Source organism: Aspergillus affinis, assembly GCF_023601865.1.
Source record: "Aspergillus affinis strain CMG 70 chromosome Unknown NODE_52_length_214890_cov_85_929348, whole genome shotgun sequence".
Taxonomy (NCBI): domain Eukaryota; kingdom Fungi; phylum Ascomycota; class Eurotiomycetes; order Eurotiales; family Aspergillaceae; genus Aspergillus; species Aspergillus affinis.
In genome coordinates this window covers 176,527-189,025 of record NW_026515833.1, presented here as the reverse complement: position 1 = coordinate 189,025, position 12,499 = coordinate 176,527, and the positions used below count along the sequence as shown (strand labels likewise).

The following is a 12,499-nucleotide window of genomic DNA, read 5'->3' as shown; positions in this document are numbered from 1 at the left end:
AGAAAAAGAAAAAGAAAAATTCACCCGTCCACGGAGTCCGATGGACTCATTTACAGGAAGCGTGAGAGTTAAGAAACGGGCGGGTGGTTGGGCATGGCGGTCCACCACGGGCGACGCTCCGTTGCTGTGGCAGGGATCCCGGTGGAGATTGCGCTGGCAGCACAGCACCGGTGCGTAACTACATCATCCACCTGTTCCGGTCTGGATTCTTTCCGAAGAAATCTATCGTCAGTGCCCTCTTGGAAGTGTCGATTCTAGCGCCCAGTGAGTATTCCTCGTTGATCTCGTTCCTTGCCTTTTGGCGATCGCCCGCCCGCTTATACTTACTTACATTTGCCATTTTGAGTAGTTTGTTGATCAACCCCGATCTCCTGTCGCATTTGGTCCAACGCTCGAGACGTACCACGCATTCGACGCTCGACCGAGTTATTTGATCGAGACCCCGATCCGCTGGTCGATATTGGTATCTTGATATACAACGTGGCGGGCAGACGATAGCCCCAGGCCGCTAAGGATGAAGTTATCTGGGTGGATCTCGGCCACATTCCTCGCCTCGACCGTTTTATCGATAGAAACCCTCCCCTTTTCTCCTCCGGAGACGCCAGAGTCCGGACAAGGAGCATATGACATCCTCCGGCGGTTATTGAAGCGAGATGGCGACTGTCCGGCCGGGTACAATGCCTGCTCCAACATGGATAAAGACGACATCTGTTGCAGGCAGGGCTCCAAGTGTGCTCGTGACGAAGCCGACAACATCGCCTGCTGTCCGACCGGAGCAAGCTGCACGGGGAGTCTAACAGGAGGGTCTACGGGTGCCGGAGCGTCCAGCACGAGCTTCCGATTCCCCAAAACCGCAACGGCGACCCAGACGACCGCTCCGAACGACGCTACGATCACCGGCTCAACGTTGCCCGGCGCTTATCCTTTCATCTACGTCCCTACCTCGTTCTCGAACGCCGGCGTGTGTTCGTCCTACTATTCCAGGTGCGAAGACGACTATACGCGATGTCTGACATCGCTGGGCGGGGGCTACGCCGTCACAGTGGGTGGCGACGGCGGCGGAGTCACTCGCGAGGGTGGCTCAAAGCCGTCTGCAGTCTCGACCTGTTCCAGCTTGAGTCAAGAAGCCTGCCATGGGCTCAACCTGGGATACTGCGGGACGTATCATACTCAGACCGATGATGAAAGCCGAGGCAGTTCAGGGCGGACCACCAGTCTGCAGGATCTCGTCTTCGGCGTGATCATTGGAGCGGCCGGAATGCTCGTGTGAGACCTGAGCGCTCTTTTCTTTTCAAAGTGAATATAAGATGTGGGGATACTCCTATTTGTTCTTGATTTTTTTCTTTCTTCCCCTACGTTTCTGAGGCGCATGTTTCACTCTGCTATTCTTGGGTGTACATTTGTGCCTTGAACCTTGCTTATGGATAATGGGTTACTGAACGATGATGATGCTATGTTTCGAGGTCTATGGAAAGACTGTAAATCTATCAATACGGTTATGTTTATTAAAATTTGTACATAGGAGAATTAGCAGATGAATAACCAAATGTTTCTTACAATAAATCATCACGAGTCGGATACGACGTGGTAATAGGTCACTCCGGGGCACCCGCTCCTCGTTCACGTATCTAACCTGCAGTCAGCACACCGCATAATCACATCGCCTCGTCAGTGCAATCTAGTCCAGTCCAGTCCAGTCCAGTGGCAACAATCAAATGGATTAACGCACACACCGCACTCAACTCGGGCCCTGAAACCAACAACGCCCGATTGGAAGCCCAGACCAACCATACCACACCCCAGGTGCGTGCAACTAACCGGTTCCAGTATCTATCTTCCTACATAAGGTAATTTTAGGTGGCCGTTCCTACATCCCTCCGGCCAGTGAAGACACTGAACCCCACCAAGGGGAGGCGAAAGGACCAATGCCATGGCCCAATGCCAAGTCAGACTTCTGACCGAGACTGGGCAGTCATGATAGGTAAGCCGACCACGTCAGGCAGGTGAAGTCATCAGTACAGTAGGTAGGTAAGTACATAGGTACCTAAGTGGCCGCTCAGAGTCACTTCCGTAGTTGATCCGGCCAAATCAGGTTGGGCGATTAGGTTTTGGTTTCAGGGACTAGAGCCTAGAGTAAGATACTATACGGAGTACAGATAGTTCTGGATACACCGACACTACTCCGTAGACTCCGATCATGCGGGATAATTGGGTCGTGATTGTGGCTCAGTTGGGTCTCGATTCTTGGACTAACGGGGTTTTGGGTCTGCCGTGTCGACGACATGTTTCGAAGACGGGATCGAGAAGACAGGGAGAGAGAGAGAAGCGGGGAGGAAGGAATCCTCGTCCGCAGTGGGTTAACTGAATTGAGTTTTAGATGGAAGTAGTCAGAGTCAGGGAAGGAGGGGTTAGTTCAGGTGTAAGCAATCAAGGCGGGATGGGACGGTACACCGGGGTATGTACTGTCCATCCGGATTGTCTCTGAGAGCTCAGTTCGAGGGGAAAGAACAGACAAAAAGAAGAGGCTGGGAAGAACGGGCCCACAATGGTCTTGTCAATCTAAATCATCCTTAATTTTAGAAAATCCAAACGGAGGAGTGTTGATGCAAATCCATGGCCGGGAAAATGGGGAGGTTGGGTATGACGGGAGGCTGGGGGAGGATCGTGCATTGATTGTATGCCGGCCATGCGGTGCTTCCCCCCTCGGAGCTGCTCACCACCACCAATTTTCTTCTCCTCCCCCTCCATTCTTTCCTCCTCTGCCATTCTTCTCTCTTGCTGTTCTTTCTTTTCGTTTCTGTCGAATGCCAATTCTGCATTCCATCGATCTTATCTGGTTGGATTACAAAGATATCTACTGTTTGTTTACTAGACCGTGCTTTGTCTTGCTTTGCGACTAAATTCTTGTCGAGGGACTAGATCAGAGCTACCTCGACAGATAAAAGTGTCGCAGGTGGTGAGTGAGCTAGGTGCTTCGGGGATTAAGGGAAGCGCAATAGAAACCTTCCCAGTCGACCTCGTGGATTTTGTCGCATGTTATCGCCATCCGACATGCATACTTCCCGACTACTCCGATCGGCGATCTCGTTATTGACCTTATCAACTCAACTTCATTTCTCTGCGGCATCGCCGGTGGATTTCGACGAGGCCAGCCTGGAAAAGCGCTGCGAAAACCCTTGTGGCTATTACGGTCAGGTCTGCTGTACCAGCAGCCAGACATGCAGTACGAGTAATGGCCAAGCGGTCTGCGAAGACGGCGGCGGCAGCGACGGCGGCGGATGGGAATACCACACGACCACCTGGGTCGTCACCGAGACTGACACCTCGACTTTCACCTCAACATGGAAAACGCGAGCCCCGAAACCAACAGCAACCGGGGGTGGCGGCTCGGGCAGTTGCAAGTCCGACCTTGGCGAGACGGTTTGCGGCAACACCTGCTGCGGAGCTGCATATGTCTGTTCCAACGACCAATGTATCATGGGCAGTTCCTCCATCTGGGCCACCGCTACAGCCCTGCCTCCTGTGAGAGGCACCAGTGCCAGCACCGTCACCGCCACCGCTTCTGCGACAACAACGCAAGCATTCGAGACCCCCGTAGGCACGGACGGAGCGGCCATGGTAGGGGTCAAGGCCCCAGACGAGGGAGGACTCAGCGGAGGAGCAATTGCGGGCATCGTGATCGGATCAATCGCCGGTGCTTTCCTTCTGTTGCTGCTGTTGGCTTGTTTGTGTTGTCGCGGGGCACTGAATTCTCTGTTCGCGTGTCTGGGTATCGGAAGGAGAAGAAGAAAGGAAACGACGTATGTCGAAGATCGGTACTCTCATCACTCGCATGCGCATGGTGGCAGACCCGAGGGACGCACCTGGTTCGGAGCCCGGCCCTCGGCCCCCGCGGATGGTGAGAAGAAATCGAAATGGAGCAGCATGGCGAGCATCGGTATCATCCTCGGTGCGATTGCGCTGTGTCTAGGATTGAAGAGACGCAGAGACCACGACGAGAAGAGCGACTACACCTATCCAAGCAGCTACTACACGTACTCGGATTATTACACCAACACCAGCGCAAGTAAGTGCAGCCTTCTCTCCTCATCACGCCTTTTTCCGATGACTCTTACTAACTGACTGCGGTTTAGGTAGCGAAAGTTCGGATAGGCGGACACGGCGCTCTCGACGATCATACCCACGCCCACCACGTTCACGACGATCATGAGCTTTGACGCAACGGGCTCGATCAATGACTTAATGACCAATGACAATATCGAGTCCCGAGAGCCTCTTTTTCTTTGATGTTTAAAATTCTGCCGGTTCCAGGTCAGAATATGCATAAATGGCGCTAGTTTGGCACGTTGCACGATGAATGTATTATGAAGTTTCGCCCCTCGTGTTGATTTTGATTTTTTTGTCTCTTCCGAAATCTGATGTGTATAATGAGTAATGATTTCATGTGTTAAGGGCCGTTGTTAATGTTTCGCGCGTGTCCTTTTCATTTTTCTTCTCCTTTTCTTTTTTTTTTTTTTTTTTTTTTCTGGGAATCATTTGGACGATTGAAAGACACAGAACGATGTAAAAACGAGACATGAGATAAATTCGAATTTTATGATAAATCATTCTACATATCCGACATCAATTAGCGATTGAAATGGATGTTACTATCGAGGGTGATCTGGCGATGGATGCAAGATTCGGAGTATATTGACCCCGGAGACAAGAAAGGAGATGCAGGTACTACATTTAAGTCGAAGAGATAATATGAAATAAAGCAAGAATAGGGAAAGCAACACATCAACCCGGGTATCGTCTGCATCCCAGCTCACCGATGGTTTGTTGCGACCAGCGCAAGATAGTAGCGAAAATGCTGGATCTTGATAATCATGCACCTGCCGAAGCATCTCGTGCGACCCCCAGTGCGACCTGCAGGGCAGGCCTGGAGAAGCCCAGGGAGCGGAGTTCCAAGGATTCGGCGGGAACCATTCCGAATGAGAGAACGACCGACCACGACGAAAGCCGCGAGAGAAGGTCAATGGCGCGGACTGATCCAGAATGGGAGGAACGGGAAGAGAGAAAGAGAGAAAGAAAGGATCGGTCGGAGGCGAAAAGCGCGGCAGTGGATGCGGAACTACGCTCTCCCCGCCTCCCGTAGCCCGGAACTTCCACTTCGCTCGCCGTCTCGCTCTCTCTCCTTCACATTCGTCGTCCATTATTCATTATTCATTCCATTCATTCCTCAATCCCACCCCCCACACACGGACCACAACACCGTCATTCATGTGCTTGACCTCGGGACCGTGTCCTTGACAGTTCTCGCACTTTTCCTTCTACCACTTCGTATTTTTCGTTCATCTTCTCCCGGTCGCTCGGGACCCTCCATTCTCTCCTGAGGATTACGAGTCCACGATCCGTCCTTCGCCCGCCCGTCATGCTCCAAACGCAGACCTCTCACGTCTTCTCCCATCAGCATCAGTACCCCCAGGCTGATCCGTCCTGGCTGCAGCAACAGCAACAGCAACAGCAGCAGCAACATCACCAAGCCCAGCACCATCCCCACCAGGCCCAGCAACATTCCATAGTGGCCCAACAGCATGCCCAAGTTCAGGCTGCAGCGGCTGCCGCGGCTGCCGCTCAACAACAACATTACAACCGCATTGCCATGGCTTCTAACCCCAGTGGTGCGAATCCAGCACAGGGCGCCGGTGCCGGCGCGATAGGTGGGGATGCTTCTATGCCGGGCGCGGTGTCGGTGATGGATGGCGGGATCAGCGATGAGAACCGCAAGGTCTTCATCTGGGTGGCCGAGCTCCTGGACCCGAACCGCAGAGAGGCAGCTCTCATGGAGCTCAGCAAGAAGAGAGAGCAGGTGCCTGAGTTGGCGTTGGTCATTTGGCATTCATTCGGTATGGGTCACCACCCTCGCGGCGACGCTATCGAGATCCTCGTTCCCTGAAGATAGTCGTTGAGAGTACGCGATTGGCTAACTTGCGTTGCTTTAACAGGTGTCATGACTGCTCTCCTTCAAGAGATTATCTCCGTATACCCCCTTCTGAACCCCTCCCAGTTGACGGCGGCGGCTTCAAATCGAGTCTGCAACGCGCTGGCGCTTTTACAATGCGTTGCCTCTCATAATGAGACTCGCACTCTGTTCTTGAATGGTATGTCGCCGGATTCAACTTGCACTACGCGCTGTGACATAGCTGACGAATCTTTCTTCCCAATCAGCACATATCCCACTTTTCCTCTATCCATTCCTTAATACCACCTCTAAATCTCGTCCGTTCGAATACCTGCGACTCACCTCCTTGGGCGTGATCGGTGCCTTAGTCAAGAACGACTCCTCGGATGTCATCAACTTCCTCCTCACCACCGAGATCATTCCGCTCTGCCTTCGCATCATGGAGACGGGCTCGGAGCTGAGCAAAACGGTGGCGATTTTCATTGTACAAAAGATCCTGTTGGATGATATTGGTCTGGCTTATATTTGCGCCACATACGAGAGATTTTACGCCGTGGGGACCGTTTTGAGCAACATGGTCACTCAGTTGGTGGAGCAGCAAACCGTCAGGTTGCTCAAGCACGTTGTGCGCTGCTTTCTTCGGTATGGACTCTCTTATTCTTTCTTTTCAAAATTGCCTCGATCGGCATTGCTAACGATTATACAGCCTCAGTGACAATAGCCGAGCGCGGGAAGCTTTGCGACAGTGTCTCCCCGAACCCCTGCGGGACGCCACCTTCTCTTCCGTTCTCCGCGACGACGCCGCCACGAAACGTTGTCTCGCGCAGCTCCTCATCAACCTCTCCGATAACGTCTCCGATGGCGCTCCCGGCGTTGCTTTGTAAAAAGTCGAAAATGCATCTCCTTACCTTTTTTGTTGATTTTGCTTGGTATATTTGACAACCTTACGATATGCATGGGACGGTCTTAGGCGAAAATGGGTCTTCAGGCGCAAATTGTGTGTGAACTGGCAACAAAAAAGAAAAATCTTTCCAACGAAAAAAGAACAAGAAAAAGAACAGAGAGGGCAGGTGAACAATGGGGGAATCTTTGTGACCATCATGTATTAAAGGTTTTTTTTTTCTCTCTTCCTTTTTCCTCCCTATTCTTTTCCTTTTCGCATGCTCACCCTATCCTTTGTTTTTTCTTCTGCTTGCTTGCTTTGCTCTTCGTCATGTTTGCCTTTTTATCATTACGTTTATCTTTCATCTTTCTCCCTTCTTCCGGCAGGGTCGTCATGTCATTTCCCCTTTTGTTCTCTCTCCCAATTTCGGTCATAATGTGGTATAAGGCGGTGCGGTGGCGTGGATATGGATGGCGCATGTGTTTCTGTGCATTTCCCTTGTCCTTTCTGATCTCTTTCCCCCTCCCCCATCTGATGAGATAGACCCTCTTTGAGCGAGAGATACCAAGATCTAGGTTTTTGTTTTTGCATGCGTTGGGCTTCACATACCTTTTCCTAGTACTTCGGGTTTGTCGGGTGGCAACGGAACAGTCAGTCTATGGATATTGCTTTATTCTTTTGCCGATGCATCTGTTACGAATGTCAATTACTGTTTTTTAAAAGAACAAGAATCAATCAGAGACGCAGTTTTAAATGTTCCCATCTTGACTCTTGACTTAGTAAGACTAAAGCGAAGGGCCACGTCGAGACGGTCGACCTTATCGGGCGCCCAGTCGGCTCGCTAACATCACCTGACGGGCCCGACGCGTCTCTCGGGACTCTGAGCTCATCTCCCTCTCTCGCCGACACGCCTTGCCATCCTGTCCACCAGCGCCGCTTGTCCTTCCCATACCTCCTCCTAATTTACCCTATTTGTTGATCACCTCTTTCCTGCGCATATTCACCCGCGTCATACTTATCGGTTTTTTTGCGCACACCCCCCTTCCGACGCTGAACATTCGGCGGTTTTTTTCGGCATTCGGTCCTGCGCTGCGGCGTCTTTTAATGGTCTCGAACCGTCTCTATGGTCTCGCGAAAGCGCACCCGTTCCGAGGCGGACGCTGCCCCCCAGCAGCCCCCGGAGGAATCTAATATACTTGATCGCCTTCGGAGTTGCTGGGAGTTTGCCAATCTTATGCAATACATCGCCATCTTCGGAAAACTTATGAAGATTGATGAGGATTTCGGGATCGATGTACGTGCCCCTTCGCCGCTCGGCCTACGAGCCGAATGCGCAAACCAGCTCGCCATGGCGTCGCGCATGGTAAATTCTGTCTCTTGATACTAACGTTGCCTCCGCACCAGGACCTAGAGACCGAATGCCTGAAACCCGAATCGTCAGAAAAGCTGCTGGAAATTGGGCTGTGTCTACTCAAATGGGTCTCGTCACATCGCGGCCTAACGTACGTGAACGTTTCCCTGGACTCTTCTTAATCGCGCAAAGCTGACCAAGATGGGTTTGATCTTAGATTTGATAATTTCGACGAGTACACGCGACGCCAGTACAATGCCAAAGCCCCTCATATCCCTAACCCCTTCGGCCACGACGAGGTCCCGAACAAATTCTCCGAATTCGATGTCTTCTTGAAACTTCGCGTGCTCCACCAGCTGTCCGTGTGGACTTTCTGGAACCCCGATCGCCTTCGCGACAAGATGCCCGAACAAAGGGAACTTGACCAGACGCAATGGGTGAGCTTCCCCTTCCCCACCACGGCCTACGTCGTTAGGCTCCGTTCATTACTGAACATTTCCCTTCCAGCGAATCGAAGAAGTAGGGTACGATCGTGACGGTCGCTACTACTACATTCTAGACGATAATAGACTCTACCGTCGCACCGACCCTCCCCTCCCTCCCCCCAAACCGGCCAAAGCAAAGACCAAGCGGAAGAGTGCCCGAGCCATGAGGGCGTCGAAGCGGAGAAAGGTCTCGGGGGTAGCCTTCGACAACGATTCTTCGGACGAGGACAATAAGAACACCGCGGACGGTGACGCTTTTCGGGATCCATTTGCAGAGATGCAGTGGGAGTGCGTTGCAATCACCCTTTCGGACTACCAGCAGTTTTTGGCTTCCATTCAGAAGACGAAGGATGCCGATGAGAAAATCCTGAGAGGCCGCATTGAAGAGGATGTCATGCCGGTGATCGAGAAGGAAGAAGAGTCACAACAACGACAGAAGGTCAAGCGCGAAAAGGAGCTTTTCAACCTGCAACTGCTGGCCGGCGCTAAGCGCTCGAGCCGTATTGCTGGAAAGGCCGAGAAAGAGCGACACGACCGTGAAGCGGAGGAAGCAGCACGCAAGAAGGAAGCAGATGCCGTTGCAGCCCGCAAGGCCGAAGAGAATAAACCAAAGATCGAAGAGGAGCGACGATCACGAATGCAGACCCGTGAAGAGCGCATTAAGGAACGGGAAAAGAAGCGCCTGTTACATGAGACCGAATTGCAGAGGATAGAGGAGGAGCAGCAGAAACTAGAACGCGGCGAAAGTCGGGTCTCTGAAAGGCAGTTGAAGGCGGAGTTGGAAAAGCAGCGCAAGAATCTAGAAGGGCTCTCTCAGGAAGACGAGTGGATCTTTGATTGCTCCGGCTGCGGCGTGCATGGAGAAAACCTGGTAAAGGAATTCCCAGGTTGAACAGAAAGATGAGAGACTAACGTTTAATAGGACGATGGCTCCCATAGCGTCGCCTGCGAGAAGTGCAGCGTGTGGCAGCACAGCAAATGCCTTGGGATCGGGCAGGATGAAGCAGAGCGCGAGGATTTTCATTTTGTCTGTCTCGACTGCAAGCGGCGAGAAGAGGAAGCGAAGAAGCCCAAGCTCCCACCGTTGAAGTTCCGAGTTGGCTCCTCTCCGCCATCAGCGACCGATGTCGAGAAGACTCATCCCAAACCCATTGCGCATACTTTTGTACCGTATCAACCTGAGGCTCATCGCTCTCCCTCGAAGGCCTCAAATACGTCTCCATCGAAACCACCTTCAATGCAACCGTCTCTGCCACCGCAGCATGCGACACAGTCTGTCCCGTTCCCTCTTTCGCCCGAACGGCGGCCTCAGTCTGCCCATATAGCCTCGCTCGGTTCCCCTCGAGGCCCGTTCTCGCCGACCAAGGGTGCCAATAGACACACGCCATCGAGGAATCAACTGCCCAAACTTCCGTCAATCCAGCAAACCGCTCATCTTCCGCCCAATGATGGACCTCCGAACGGCGGCTCGCTCTCCCAACGGCCCTCGTCATCCCATTCTGTTCACAGTCAGAATATGGCCTCGCCCATCCAGAATCGTCCATCGATGTCCCCGACCCAGGGTAATCGTGACGTCGGTCCTCTCGCAGGATTCCCACCTTCGGCCGCCTCGACAGAGAGTCCAGCTCCGTGGACACCCTACCGGCCGCAACAAGTTGCCCGGCCAGGCAGCGGCAACTATGCATCTTTCTCGTCGCTTCACAATGGGCATCCATCTCTCTTGGCTACCCCTGGGAGCCAGTCCTCTCCTCCGCAAAGCTCACACGGCGTGCCGTTTTCGGGGATCAGCCCGACCAAGCAGTCTCCTCGGCCTATGACCTCGGGCAGCATCGCGGGAGCACCTGTCTTGCCTCCTATCCAGAAACTTGAACCGAGTCCCAAGTTGATGGGACGGAGTTCGCCGGATGCCCCCATCCCGGCGCCGGTCAAGTGCATGACACCAGAGCAGGAAGAACGTCGACAACGGGAGAACGCGCTGATGTTCCACAATCAGCCACAGGCTGTGTCCAATGGACAACACTCTGCGATGTCGTCCCCGTCCCTCAATCGAATCCCTCCTCTCGGACCGTCGGCCATGGCGCCCCGACCGGATGCTCAGCGTGATGCGACGAATGGGCAGTCGTGATCCACGCGTGGTTATGGGAGTGGGTCCTAGAACGACGACCGCTCCGGCGTTGCATGTACACTATCCGAACAACTAGACATCAACCTTCTTCGAGACTAGCAAGGAGCCTTGGACATATCCTTGCGAACAATTACCACCATGAACAATCGGGGCGACGTACGTTCTTAGTGTGTGGGGAATCAAACACGGACCTTTCTTGGGGACGTTGCCATTATTTTGTGCAACGAATCCAGCACGACCGGAAATATCACCCCCAGCAAATGACGGTGAACGCCATCATTACACCAAACCATGAGTCTAATTTAACCTCATGCCATTGTTCTTATAGGGGTTTGGTTGTCGTATTTCCTTTTTCTCTCTCTATCTCTCTTATTAAATTACTTATTACCCACAACAGTGGAATGTCTTTCATAGACATGAAACAAGAGGCGTTGTTTACGCTGAGCGACCCTCGAGCCTCTTGTTTGCTGGTCACTTTTTGCAACAAATCATTCTACTGCTTTTCCTACGATTGCATTTGTCGGTTGGTTGGTTGGTTGGAGCTGGAGCTGGACTTGAATTATTTTTTTTTCCTATTGTTTTATTCTGGGAAACTTGATTGACAGAGGGCGTTGCGGGCCATTGAGGCCGAAATAGGTGTACGATGTACGAGCAGATCTGGACTGAAGATTCCCCGTGTATTAAAAGTCATTTGCATAAAGCTAGACAGGTTCTTTTATGGTTCTTTCAGGTAGTAATGGTTGGGACTCTGTGTCTGTGCATCTTCTATATTGTAAAATATAGGCGTGATCTCAAGTGGAGATATATTCTATTGTAAGGACGTAGGGCTATAGGATCTACCGATCACCTCCCCCTCCCCCCAGCTTGTCAGATCTTAGCAGTGATAGAGCTGCATGAACCCCAATCCCATTGTAAATCCCGATCCCCGATTCTTGATCCTAATCCTAGGGTATGCCACAGGGCATGTGCCGCATGCATGTGTGCATGGAGATAGCGCATGCATGCATCGGTATCTGCATCAATCAATCAATCAATCAACAATAGATAGCAAACAAACACAAGCGCAACCACGCGTGCAGAGAGAAGCTAAAATTGATCAGCGGACTACTAGGTAGCAAACAGATGGATTGATTCAGCGGTAGGAACAAACACATTCTCTTTCTTTTGGGCTTATCTGTTGCATTGCACATGCGGTGTTACTAACTTGGTATCATTCAGTTTCCTATTGAAAAATTGCATTGTTTTCGTTCGATTAATTATATTACTGACTGGAGAAAGACCTACCTACCTAGGCATACATTCGAGCGATGTGATCAAGTCAGATCCGGCTAAGTAACCCAGCTACAGTACATACCTACGTATCTCTCTATCTATTTCGGTAGCAATCACTCAATTGCCCGGCCGAAAGGAGTGAGCAAGTGTGTGAGAGAGAAAAATACCTCATCTCTTCCCCTACTTCCCTCTCCCATCTAGTGCATCCCGTGTCAAACAGACGATGTCTCTTATCCGGCCTCCCCGTTGAACTAAAACCCGAGCCAGAGCCAGAGTCCAGACCGAATAGATTAACCCCAACCCACCAACGGAGTCGACGGATTTAGTGCCAGCACAGTCGGTGTTCGCCGTTTGGAACATCCCAAATACTATGAACATAGAATGGAGTAGTTAGTAGTTACTGACCTACCTACCCAGAGTCTGTCTACCTACCTGC

At 51.9% G+C, this 12,499-nt stretch overlaps 4 protein-coding genes across 4 annotated transcripts; all 4 read left to right on the top strand.

The window, feature by feature from the left end:
* Positions 1–514: 514 nt before the first annotated feature.
* On the top strand, positions 515–1,270 carry KD926_008274 (uncharacterized protein; the record flags this gene model as incomplete). The annotated part of the gene is made up of 1 exon (XM_053100981.1): positions 515–1,270. One exon carries the CDS (start codon positions 515–517, stop codon positions 1,268–1,270), a length of 756 nt encoding a protein of 251 aa, XP_052955432.1.
* Positions 1,271–3,051: 1,781 nt separating this feature from the next.
* Positions 3,052–4,217, top strand: KD926_008273 (uncharacterized protein; the record flags this gene model as incomplete). Its single annotated transcript, XM_053100980.1, has 2 exons — positions 3,052–4,066; positions 4,138–4,217. The coding sequence occupies 2 exons, from the start codon at positions 3,052–3,054 to the stop codon at positions 4,215–4,217; spliced, it is 1,095 nt and encodes a 364-aa protein (XP_052955431.1).
* A 1,199-nt stretch (positions 4,218–5,416) lies between these two features.
* KD926_008272 (Rcd1-like cell differentiation family protein) lies at positions 5,417–6,831 on the top strand (the record flags this gene model as incomplete). The annotated part of the gene is made up of 4 exons (XM_053100979.1): positions 5,417–5,891; positions 5,991–6,146; positions 6,214–6,589; positions 6,654–6,831. 4 exons carry the CDS (start codon positions 5,417–5,419, stop codon positions 6,829–6,831), a joined length of 1,185 nt encoding a protein of 394 aa, XP_052955430.1.
* A 1,122-nt stretch (positions 6,832–7,953) lies between these two features.
* On the top strand, positions 7,954–10,791 carry KD926_008271 (putative PHD finger domain protein; the record flags this gene model as incomplete). Its single annotated transcript, XM_053100978.1, has 5 exons — positions 7,954–8,124; positions 8,235–8,332; positions 8,399–8,618; positions 8,689–9,537; positions 9,589–10,791. The coding sequence occupies 5 exons, from the start codon at positions 7,954–7,956 to the stop codon at positions 10,789–10,791; spliced, it is 2,541 nt and encodes an 846-aa protein (XP_052955429.1).
* Positions 10,792–12,499: the final 1,708 nt, after the last annotated feature.